This window comes from Zootoca vivipara, chromosome 13 (assembly GCF_965207765.1).
Source record: "Zootoca vivipara chromosome 13, rZooViv2.hap1.1, whole genome shotgun sequence".
NCBI lineage: Eukaryota > Metazoa > Chordata > Lepidosauria > Squamata > Lacertidae > Zootoca > Zootoca vivipara.
In genome coordinates, this window is record NC_142596.1 from 7548999 (window position 1) to 7561256 (window position 12258).

Below are 12258 nucleotides of genomic sequence, written 5' to 3' on the forward strand. Positions count from 1 at the left end.
ATACAATATTAAAATTGGTTTAAAACAAATTAGTCAAAAGAATAGGGTGGGTCCTATGATATATATGTCAGAAATGTCAAAAGATAAATAGGCGTTTCTCTTCAGCATATGGCAGGAACTACCGGTACATAAAAGGAAGGTAACAACACCCCTCTGAGGGGATGGAGTTTTGCAACTTAAGGGTTTGCCACAGAGAATGCTTTCTCCTGGGTTACCACCCCCCTAAACCGCTAAGGGGCTCAGAAGTGCCAAAGAACCCATTTCCTCTTCTTCCTACTCTCTCATCATGGCTTCTGAGAAATCCACGGTCTTGTTTGAACATATTCCAGGGGATTAAGCTCCAAGCATTACTCAGCCTTCAGTAGAAATGCCTAGCAACATCCAGGCTCCCAAACATGCCCGGATCACACTGGCAAAGGTTAACCCAGGGGGAAGTAGGTTTAAGTGACCAAATAATTCTGGGGTTTGGAGCAGAAATCCGCAAGGAGGGGCAAACATGACCATTGCGGAAATAAGACATAAAACCAGTCATGGAAGAGCCTAGTAATCCTCTCGGAGGTAATCCTATGATCTAAATTTGAGCCAGCGGAAGAGAAAAAGGGGCACACTGAGATTTGAATTACAGTCACAAGGCCTGGAAACCTTGGCAAATCCCTCACCCCCCAATACTATAATTCTGTGGCCAGAACCTCTCCCAATCCTGTAATTGAAATAATTGGTCACATTACTCCATTAGTTACAGGATTCGATTCGAGGCCCATATTTATGTGGTAGAAAGTGGGCCTTGACTATATAAAGTGCCTCGTTCCTCCAAGATGTCAGTGCTGTGAAAAGCAGAGCTGGCCAGAAGTTCCCAACTTGATGCCTTCCAGTTGCCTTGAACTACATCTCCCATCAGCTCCAGCCACTATGCTGCATGGGGCTGATGGGAGTTATAGTCCAAAACATCTGGAGGGAATCAGGTTGGTAAATGTATGGAGCAGACATTGCCAGAGTAGAGGCAAAGGAATTTGTGGGCAGTTGCAAAATCAGGAATCCATTCTGTTTTTTCCATGATTGAAAGGTGCTTTCAGGAGATACATTGGAGAGGGGCCCACACCAGATAAATCAGTCCTGTTCCCTGTAATGATGCTGATTCTTTCATAAGACTTTTGCTGGAGATTTGCTGAATAATAATAATAATAATAATAATAATAAAAAAAAAATTATTTGTATCCCACCCCACCCCGGCCAAAGCTGGGCTCGGAGTGGCTAACAGCAGGTAAAAATAGCACAGTGCACATAAAATTGCACAGTCAATTAATTAAATCAATCAATTCAGAATCAAATTAATGGCAACCATCGGGTTAGAGTTCTATGAAGATTACAGAAGGACAGGGGGGGGGGTGTCAGACTGTGCCTTGGGCCAAAGGCCTGGCAGAACAGCTCCATCTTGCAGGCTCTGCAGAAAGGTGTCAAGTCCCGCAGGACCAAAATGTTTATTTACTGCATCTTTTACCATCCTGGCAGTTTGAGCTTTATGATTGTTGTTTAGAATCTTAAGAAACATGGCACCAAAGGAGGAGGAGGAAGAAAGAAGACACGCACAAACTCAGGAACCCACTCTTGGGAGCCTCTACATCATCAATGGTCATGCAAGCAGCAGAATTGGAAGGGATTAGGGTTAGAGTTAGGGTTGCAGGTTCAATCCCCATATGGGACAACCGTGTATTCCTGCACTGTAGGGGGTTGGACCCTTCCAACTGTACAATTCTAGGATTCTATTATATCAGGGAGGAGCCAAATGGCCGTTGGACCCATGGAGGGAGCCTTGCTGCCTCACCCCTCCCTCAGACGCACCCCGGTGGCATGGATGTTGATGGAGGCCATCACTCAAGAGTTCAAAGCTTACCAAAGAAGACGCCCAGCACAGTTCTGTTCTCCTGAGAGGGTGATCCAGAGTTCCCTCGCGCCACCACATGGCTGAGTCGGCGTGCACTGGGGACATTTGGCTCCTGGGGGGCCTGGTACACACCGTCCGCGTAGCTCGCAGGAAGGAGCCGCGACAACCACGATCCTAGTGGTGAGAAATCAGCATGTCAGCTTGAGGTAGCCGGCCATGGGCGAGACTTAATTTTTGCAAATTTCTCCAGTGAGGGGGTCTTAAAAATATGTCTTTGGGGGTGAGGAATCTGCAATTATATTTGTGACTGGAGAACATTTAGCTTGGTAAGTCTACGTTAGATGAAGAAGCTCGTACACTGCTTTCGGAAAGCCAAAGAATTTAAATGTTACCTTCTGAAAACGTCAGTAATGCTAAATAATATTAATAATAATAAATAATTATAATATATAATATAACTGCAAGTACTTGGGACAAAGCATTTCTAATTATTTCTATGGAATTTAAAGACATTTTACTTACCAAGCATAACTAAATTATATTAATTTGACCAAAATATCTTTTGAATTCCTAAAGTGATGTTACACCCTTTTAGCACCCCTCATTTTTGGAAACTGAAAGCTGATAAATTCAACACACCCTATTGAGGTAGGGTGTGTCTTAAAGGTAAAGGGACCCCTGACTGTTAGGGTCCAGTCGCGGATGACTCTGGGGTTGCAGCGCTCATCTCGCTTTACAGGCCGAGGGAGCCGGAGTACAGCTTCTGGGTCATGTGGCCAGCATGACTAAGCTGCTTTCTGGCGAACCAGAGCAGCGGACGGAAATGCTGTTTACCTTCCTGACGGAGTGGTACCTATTTATCTACTTGCACTTGGACGTGCTTTTGAACTGCTAGGTGGGCAGGAGCAGGGACCAAGCAACGGGAGCTGACCCCGCCGCAGGGATTCGAACTGCCGACCTTCTGATTGGCAAGCCCTAGGCTCTGTGGTTTAACCCACAGCGCCACCCGCGTCCCTAGGGTGTGTCTTACGTGATGTGCAATGTATGTCCTGAGAAACAAGGCGGCTGGACCCTTTCTGAAAGTGAATCTGTAACTGAGACTGGGATTCTGCTCCTTTAAGACATGCTTGTATGCATTGGTGACAGGTCCGGTGCGTCCATTTAGGCGGACTAGGCCATTGCCTAGGGCGCCAAAATGGAGGGGGCACTGCCGAGCTTGCCCCGGAATACCCCCGCGCCACCGCCGCCTGCCCGCTCGCCGAGCTCACAGCGTCCCCTCCACAGGCAGGAGGAGCGCAAGCCAAAAGGAGAGCTCAGCGCCCTCCCGCCTATGGAGGGGACGCCGAGAGCGACGCAGGGGCATCAGCGGCGTGCGTGCGTCATGACGCATGCGCGCCCGGGGGCGCCAGAAGGTGTTTTGCTTAGGGCGCAAAAAGCCCTAGCACCGCGCCTGATTGGTGAGCCTGCTTCCCCAAGCTCTGATGCACGTATGTGCTGCTGTGAACAGCTGGGAGGAAAAAAGCTGTGAAATGCACAAGGTGGAGGAACACAACTTCCCTGCTCTTTAAGGCAGCATTGTGAACCCTTACCCAGGGTACCTCAGGGATCGCAAGGGCTCTTATATATCCCACCTCAACCCATTGCATGCAGTGCTGTTTCCAGTCCACCAAAAACAACACCCTTTGACTCGCTGTTTGCTGTAGCCAAATTTAATGATACGATTAATTCTTTTATTGATGTATTCCGCACCATTTATTTCAACAGGAGTGTGGTGGAAACGTCATCAATAAGCATGGTGCCGGTGGCGGGGAACAAGTGTGAATTTAGGACTGCGAGGGGGAATGAAAAAACGAATGCCGATCGCCTGCGATTTTCCATTCCTGTTTGCAGATAGACGTGTGAACTGGCAGTGGCACAGTACCATTTCGCAGAATTTGCCAGTCCCCCCAGTACTCATGGACCCAATGCTTGGCATCAGAAATGGCATTTGCAACAGCACTGGAGGCCTGAAAACCCCAGGGATGCTCTCACCTGCTGAGTTGTGCCTGTGGTACATGAGGTTGTTGTACCAGCCGTCATAACGCTGAATTTCCCAGTGGATATTCTCTTGGGTGCCTGAGAGTAAAGCACACATGAAGGAAATGAAGTTATTGGATGCAGAGCCAGTTTTTCATGAAAAATCAGGGCTGATTAGGGCGTCGGCATATTGGAAGATACTCAAATTTTCGTATGTGGTGAACTGGCGGTGTCTCTTCATGGTGGCCGTAACTGGCAGGACTCTGTAACAGCCCCTTCTGGTTCAAAATATATGCATCATACACTGGGCGAGGTACTTTAGATATAATATACAACTTACAGCATGGGAGAAGCTATGGAACTGGGATTTGAAGTTTACAGCATTTTATACATTGAAAGAAAATTATATGAAAATGATGTCTCGTTGGTGTTTAAGTCCTAGTAAACTAGCTAAAATGTACAAAACAAGGTCAAATATATGCTGGAAGTGTAAGGAAAAAGAAGGCAACTTTTATCATATGTGGTAGACATGTAAGGTAGTACAAGAATTATGGGAGATGATATACTGTATAATGAACTGAAAAATATGTTCAAAATAACCTTTTCTAAAAAAAACCCCAAAGGAATTCTAGGTGCCAGAATTCCAACGGATCAGAAAAGACTATTTATGTACACAACCACTGCTGCTCAGATGTTAATAGCCCACAGATGGAAAGAAGACATTGTCCCTACCACAGAAGAATGGAAGATTAAGTGGATGGATTATGCCGAATCAGCAAAAATGACTGGAAGAATCAGAAATCAGCAAGACCAAAATTTAAAAAGAAATGGGGAAAATATATAATTTACCTTACAAACCATTGTAAACAATTAAAATTATTAGTAGGATTGGAATTACACTTGAAGTCTAATGTTGAATTTTGGGTATAATGGAGAGTTAAAAGATTTGGATTAATAGACAAGATGCAGGAGGAAAAGGTTAATATAAAGACCCACAAAGGGGCAAGTTCAGGAGATTCTTCGGAATTCTCTTTTTTATGTTGGTTGCTTGATAACTGTAAATTTTTAAAATCTGAAAAACTAAATAAATTTTAAAAAAAGAAAAGAAAGCTTTTGTATGGCTTAACTAAGCTCATATCAACACCATTCATTTAAACTACTTTTATATTACTATAGGCTGCTGGATTAGTTTGGTGGCCCACTTGGTTCAGCATCCTGTTCTCACAGTGGCTAACAAGATGTCCATGGGACATGGCACCATTTCCTCCTGTGGTTTCCAGCAGCTGGTTTTCAGAAGCATTCTAGAACATAGTCTTCTCCTCCATGCACTGGCCTAGGCTGTCCAAGTTGGTGACCATCGTTGCCACTTGTAGGAGTCAATTCCATAGCTTAACTATATTATGCCATGTGAAGAAGTCCTTTCTTTTGCCTCTCCTGAGCCTTCCAGCATTCTGCTTCACTGGATATCACATGGATTCTCATATTATGAAAGAGGGAGTAAAACGTACCTATCGGCTCCCTCTTCACCATGCATAATTTTATAGACTTCTATCATGTCACTTCTAACTTGCCATTCCTCTCTGAACTGAAAAGCCCAAAATATTGTAACCTTTTCTCACGGGGTTAGAATCATGACTCTTTGGAATTCTGGGATCATTATTCTTTGGAATTCTGGGAACTGTACTTTGTTAATGATCTCCTTACAACTTTCGGTATTCCTGACATGCTCCATTTCCCATGACTCTTAAGTGTACATCTTATATTCCAGTGGAATGGAAATCATTTGATAGCTATGGGCACAATGACTAAGAAAATGGAAGGCTTGGCCACATTGTCTGTTTGAGAGGGCACCAAAAACAAGATCACTGTTTGGATCTAGTCTGTAGCAAAGTCTACATGTGAGCCCCAAGACTCACAATACTGTCCTAACAAGAGTTAGTAAAAAGGTAAAGGTAAAGGACCCCTGACAGTTAAGTCCAGTCGTAGATGACTCTGGGGTTGCAGCGCTCATCTCGCTTTACTGGCTGCTTGTCCGCAGTCAGTTTTTCGGGGTCACGTGGCCAGCATGATTAAGCCGCTTCTGGCAAAACCAGAGCAGCGGCAGAAACCAGGGACCCAGCAACGGGAGCTCACCCCGTCGCGGGGATTTGAACAGGCGACCTTCCGATCGGCAAGCTCTACGCTCAGTGGTTTAGACCACAGCGCCACCCGCGTCGCTCTAACAAGAGTTATATCCTGCTAAATCAACAAAAACCTTTAAGCAGTTTCCATAAAACAATGTGAAATACACTTAAGAAAATATAGATAAAATCAAACATTAAAAACAAGCAGACATAAAATGTCTCACAATAGAGAAAAAGTTTTAAAACAAAACAGACATAATAAAATTGCACTTCTGGGTAGGCTTGCCTTCAACAACAAAAGTTTTTATCAGTCAGGTAACGGCTGTAAGAAGAAATCCATTTTAGGAAAACCAATTGTTAACTGGACAGGGGAAAGTTGGAGAGACTTACCGGTCAAGTGCCATAAACTTGCCAGGACAAACCAAAGCAAAATAAAGGTTTTAGTTCCAGTCATTAGATCAGTCCACATTTCTTTGGGGGACTTTTTTCCTGAAAGACAAAAAATAAAAAGTAGTTGCATCTTACAGTCCTGGAAAGCCTAATACACTTATTTCCATTTTGTGGTGCAGCAGTTAAAGTGTTGAACTAGGACACGGGTGTCAAACACAAGGCCCGGGGGCCAAATCCGGCCCGCCAGACCTCGTCATGTGGCCCGCCGAGCGCCCCAGCCAGCGGGACCCAGCAGTGGGACCTTGCTGCTGAAGCGCTGCGCCAACAAAGCGCCGACAAACAGCTGGGGCCGGGGGGGGGCTAGAAAGGCGGCCGGAGCAGCGCTGCGTGGAGTGCCCCGAGCCACAGCAGGAGAAGGAGGAGGCAGCTTGCCGGGTCAGTGCCCGGCAGCGCCGCACGGAGAGTCCCGAGCCTCTGCGACACAGCAGTGCTCTGTAGCACTTTGAATCCTCCTCCTCCTGCCACGGCTCGGCGCCTGGAAACGGCTGCTGCTGCTGCTGAAGCACAGACAAAGCACCCAGCAGCACCGCGTGGAGGAGGAGGATTCAAAGTGCTACAGAGCACTGCTGCATCCCAGAGGCTCGGGACTCTCCACACGGCGCTGCCGGGCACCGACCCGGCAAGCCGCCACCTCCTCCTCCTCTTGCCTCACCTCCTCCTCCTCCTGCCGCGGCTCAGCCTCATGAACGTGAGCTCAGCAGCGGCTCAGCCCCACGAACCTGCAACTCTGAGGCTTTACACACTTCTCCTAAAACGGACACCCGCTGCCTCACGCTGCACGGGAAATGCTTTTTGCCCCTGGGTCCCTTCACGCTCTTTTCTGGCGCTGAATCAAGGCGGTGACCCCCCCCTTCCCTTTCTTTCTTCCTCTCTCTCGTTCTTATTCTTTCTTTCCCTCTCCTTCCTTCCTTCTTTATCTCTGTCTTCTCTCCCTCTTTCTTTTTCTTTCCTTCTTTATTCCTTCTTTCCTACTCTTCTTTCTCTCTCCCTCCTGCTCCCTCTTTTCTTCCTTCCTTCCTTCCTTCCTTCCTATCTTTCTTCCTCTCCCTCATTCTTATTCTTTCTTTCCCTCTACTTCCTTCTTTCTCCCTTTCCGTCTTCTCTCCCTCTTTCTTTTTCTTTCCTTCTTTATTCCCTTCCTTATTTCCTACTCTTCTTTCTCTCCCCTCTTTCCTTCCTTCCTCTCTCCCTCCCACTCCCTCTTTTCTTCCTTCCTTCCTTCCTTCCCTCCTCCCCTCCCCTCCCCTCCCCCTCCCTCTCCTCAGAAACATAGGATGCTGCTTTATACTTCTGGCCCTTAAACCCTGGAACCAGGAGAGCAGCTTCAGTGAGTCAACCTCAGCCAGTCCCTTTGGTGAAGGGTGGTGGCTCACTGGCAGAACATCTGTCCTGCATGCAGAAGGACCCCAGCATCTCCAGGTACTAGTAGCTCTGCAAAGGTCCTGCATGAAACCCTAGCGAGCCTCCACCACCCAGTGCAGTTACCAAAAATCATTTTTCAATAAATTGTACAATAATTGTACATTTGAATATCTACTTGCCATTATTATGTTTCTGCTTTCAGAGCTAGTTATTACTTACATTATTACAAAAAACAGTAATAATTGAATGCAGTGACAATAATTTATGATAATAAAGAGTGGACACATAGTCCTACAGATACAACCGGCCCTTTGAGGGTGACCAAACTGCTGATGCGGCCCCCGATGAATTTGAGTTTGACACCCCTGAACTAGGACCTTTCAAATTCCCACTTAGCCCTGAAGCTCATTGGGAGCCCTGCCTCTCAGACTAACCTACGGTACCTCACAGGGTGTTTGTGGGGACTAAACAATGAGAGGGGAAACTTTGAGTTCCTTGTAGAAAAAAAAGTGGGATATAAATGCAACATATAAACATATAAAATGACCCAGGTGGAACCTCAACAGCCCACAAAGTGAGGGATGCTTCCCTCTGGAAACAAACAATGCCAGAGACAGAGACATTAATTTTAGATCTAGACATTTCAACTAATCCCTTTTCTCGTGCAGCTGTTGTATAAATAAGTGTCTGTGGTCCAGATTCACAGACTGTTTTTCGCACTGATCCCCTGCACTGCAGATACATTGCAAATACCTAAAACCTGCCCCCCCCAGAAAGAATCCAATTCCTTTATCTGGTTTAAATTCAGAAACATTCTATAAAACTTCTAATTTGCACATTTATTTGGGTGGAAACATCATTACAGTACTTGTTGGAAAAAAAGGAAACACGAGTCATTCAAGATGGGCAACGGAAGCCAAATGCTACGGGGGTGGAAAGATAAGCCCCACACTTGGACTTGGCCCACTGCTCCCTTTGACAAACACTAACCATGCAATTCCACTTTTTCTTCCTTCAATCACGAGGGCTAGTTACCTTAAACCTGGGTTCTTACTCATGCAAAGCACATGCTCTGATATATTTTTTCACACTCAGTACATATTACACATGTTCAAGTGATAACCATTTTTAATTGTGTTATTAAAAAGAGCACCATCTATGAGTTTTAGAAGACAGACTGCAGATACTCTTTTCTATAAATAATTTTTTATTTTTCCATACTTTCACAACACTCTCCACAATACAAAACAAAACCTTTCTGCTCTGCCGAGCTTTCAACCTCCCTCCCTCCCTCCCTTCAACAGGTATTTTATATCATCTCCAATCATGCAATTCAAATATTAACTGCATCTTTCCCATACCTCCTATGCAGCAGAAATGATGCAAATTTAAGATCTCTTTTGAAAGGATCTGTCAGGGTTGATGTGACTACTCTTGAGTAACGACCTTCCACATGCTTGTCTTTCAGACGTTTTTATTGGTGCACATTATTTACAGTGTAACGGACTGCTCATAACATGTCTACCCGCTCGAGTCAGATTCCTGCACTACCCCCCTTTGCGTTCGGGACCAGCATAAAAGCCTCGGAACTGAGAAACGCCTCCCTTTCCTCCTCCTCCTTAATTCCGGCGTCGGGGGGGGAGGGTCTTCTGTCTGACCTATTCCTGTCCACTTTCTCCGCCTCCCTCTCTTCCTGCCTATGGAGCAGGGGCTTTTGGATGTTGCCAGAGCCCTGGCACTCCCTCTCCGTTTCCTGACTCACCCCTTCAGACCCCTCGCTCTCATGACTGCTGGGAGACGGGCTGCTTCTGATGAGGGGGGGGGTTCTCTATAATCCCTCCCCCTTACAGGATCCTAAGCCAATATCGAATGCAGTCAATGCAAATATGCCTCTACAAATAATTATAGCTACACAGGAGGTTTCCTCCTATAATTAACCATGAATACGAATGAGAGCAGGTGTGACTGCTACCACACAGTGTGGTGAGCCTAACGCTTCTTCTGGGTGCAATTATCTGCAATCATGAATTTGTGCCCACAAAGTTTCTGAGAATGCTTTAGAGTTCCACTTGGGGGAGGGGGAGATGATATGTCTGGAAGTAGTCTGATCCTTCTCTTGACAGTTAAAAAAAAGGTTTTTTTGGGGGGGGGAAGGCGGAGCAATTCAAGAGTTTTGGAAGAGAACTGCCATAGAAGAAATGAGATGTAGCCAGTATGGTTTGTTTTTATTACAAAAAAACAGAACACCACAAGTTTTGTGTTTTGTTATTTACAAGATTTGCTTTTTGTCCCCCATTTAAAAAAATTCAAAGAGCTACATGAACACTTCAGCTGGAGTGGTATCATGGTTGAATGCTGTTTCAAGCTTAAGAGCCCATGCAACTTTCAAAAGTCCTCTTTAAAAAGTTATCAAAATGAGGCAGAGTGTGTGTCAGAGAAATGAGACAGTGCATCACTTTATTATTATATGGGCATGAGAGTACCTATATTGGAGTAGCTATTAAGTGGGTTAAACCACAGAGCCTAGGGCTTGCGATCAGAAAGTCGGCGGTTCGAATCCCTGCAACGGGGTGAGCTCCCGTTGCTCGGTCGCAGCTCCTGCCCACCTAGCAGTTCGAAAGCACCTAAAAGTGCAAGTAGATAAATAGGTACCGCTCTGGCGGGAAGGTAAACAGTGTCTCCGTGCGCTGCTCTGGTTTGCCAGAAAGCGGTTTAGTCATGCTGGCCACAACCCGGAAGCTGTACGCTGGCTCCCACTGCCAGTAAAGCAAGATGAGCGCCGCAACCCCAGAGTTGTCCATGATTGGACCTAATGTTCAGGGGTACCTTTATCTTTACCGTTAAGCCCCAGCCCAGAGGCCAGATCAAGCCCCACCTTTGGTGGCTACAACAGCAAAATCACAGTTTTAAAACTGAAACAGACATACATAACCTTGGGGCTCTGTGAAGCTCAGCATCCTTAACAGAATGTAATATGCCCCCTCACCAGACTGATCATTGGATGAGTTTAAATTTCCCATTTTTAAACCTAGACCCCTGTACAGATGGGCAAAAAATTCAAATGGGCAAAAAATTCACTTGTAAAGGCCAAATCTATTTAATTCATACTTTCCAAAACAATGTGAGAATCCAAAGCACAGCTGCCCTTTGAAATTCACAGTTTCCTGACCAGCCCTTGTGGTAAACAGAGGTTTAGCTCCATCTGGAGACAATTTTTCATAATAGCAGCCTTGAACAGCCTTGGGATCTCTGGCAATATAAAAGTAGAGACTTTGTATAACTTCCAATAAGCCTCATTATCCTGCCATCAATGTGTTAAGCCTTATGGGATCTCCAAAAAGGCACCACAGGTGCTCATAAAGGCTTTCACTCTCCTTCCTTGGAGGTTTTTAAGCAGCGGTTGGGACGGCCATCCGTCATGGATGCTTTCGTTGAGATTACTGTATTGCATGGGGTTGGACTAGATGACCCATGGGGTCCCTTCCAGCTCTGTGATTCTATGACTTAACTGGGTTGTTGAGTGATTAGTCAGGTGGTTGGCAAGAGGAAGGTGGGAGAAAGAGATAGGGGTGGTGGACGGAGGGAATGCAGAAAGGAGAAAAACCAGTCTCTCTCCGAGCAGGAAGAAGGAGAGAGAGAGAGATGAAAATCTGGGGCTTTCCCATATCCATTCTGCAAAAGGGAAGAGCAGGTTATTTGCAGTCTGTTGCGGCAATATTTGCAGGGTTGGGGCGGAAGGGATGCTGAGATTTACTGGTCAAGTTTAGAAGCCTTAGGCAATCATCTCCTTGCCAATTTCAAGGTCCAAACTACAAGGAAACAGGCGATAATATTTACTTACGCAGGTACACTGCACGGTATCTTGACCGATGAGGAAGAGCTGTGACAGTAAAAGGAGTGGGAGCTGATAGCGGCACTATGACACCTGTCCTAACACTGGCTCAAAAAGAAGGAGGAGATAAAAGTTACTAGCCCACAAATGCAATCCAGAATTGTCACTAGCCCAGAGACTAGCCAACTTCCCCAAAGGTACTTTCCAGTATACAAAATCTGAATTGTTTGTGAGAATTCCCCCAAGTTAGCTAGAAAGCAGTGATTTACCCCATTCATTCACTCACTCATTCATTCATTCATTCATTCATAAGGTCTATAAAAAGTTTTTCTCCTAATTATACTGCAAGAGAAACTCACCGGTCATTATTACCTTTCTCAAAGGGATGCTCCTAGGCTTACTTTTTGCATGCCATTAAATCAGTGGGGTGGATAACCCCTCCCAAGTACGGCTCAGCACCACTGCAGCATATGCCTTGTAGTGGCTTTCCCCCTCTTGTCTTCTTAGAAGAGATGCCAGCAGAAGCACATTGTGGGAGGGCAAGTTTGATATTATGCCAAAGCCAGGCGATTGGGAAGACCTCCTGGACCCAA

General features: G+C 45.7%; 1 protein-coding gene across 2 annotated transcripts in view; it reads right to left on the reverse strand.

Annotated features, from left to right (window-relative positions):
- The window catches only part of DUOX2 (dual oxidase 2), a 70686-nt gene that overhangs the window by 51932 nt on the left and 6496 nt on the right, over positions 1 to 12258 (reverse strand). For both annotated transcript variants that reach the window (XM_060282514.2, XM_088656646.1), the window contains exons 2-4: positions 6412 to 6510; positions 3914 to 3997; positions 1892 to 2056 (exon numbers count right to left, since the gene is read on the reverse strand). In XM_060282514.2, the coding sequence (XP_060138497.2) occupies positions 1892 to 2056; positions 3914 to 3997; positions 6412 to 6490 (328 nt within the window). In that variant the 5' untranslated portion in view covers positions 6491 to 6510. The remainder of the gene's footprint in view (positions 1 to 1891; positions 2057 to 3913; positions 3998 to 6411; positions 6511 to 12258) is intronic.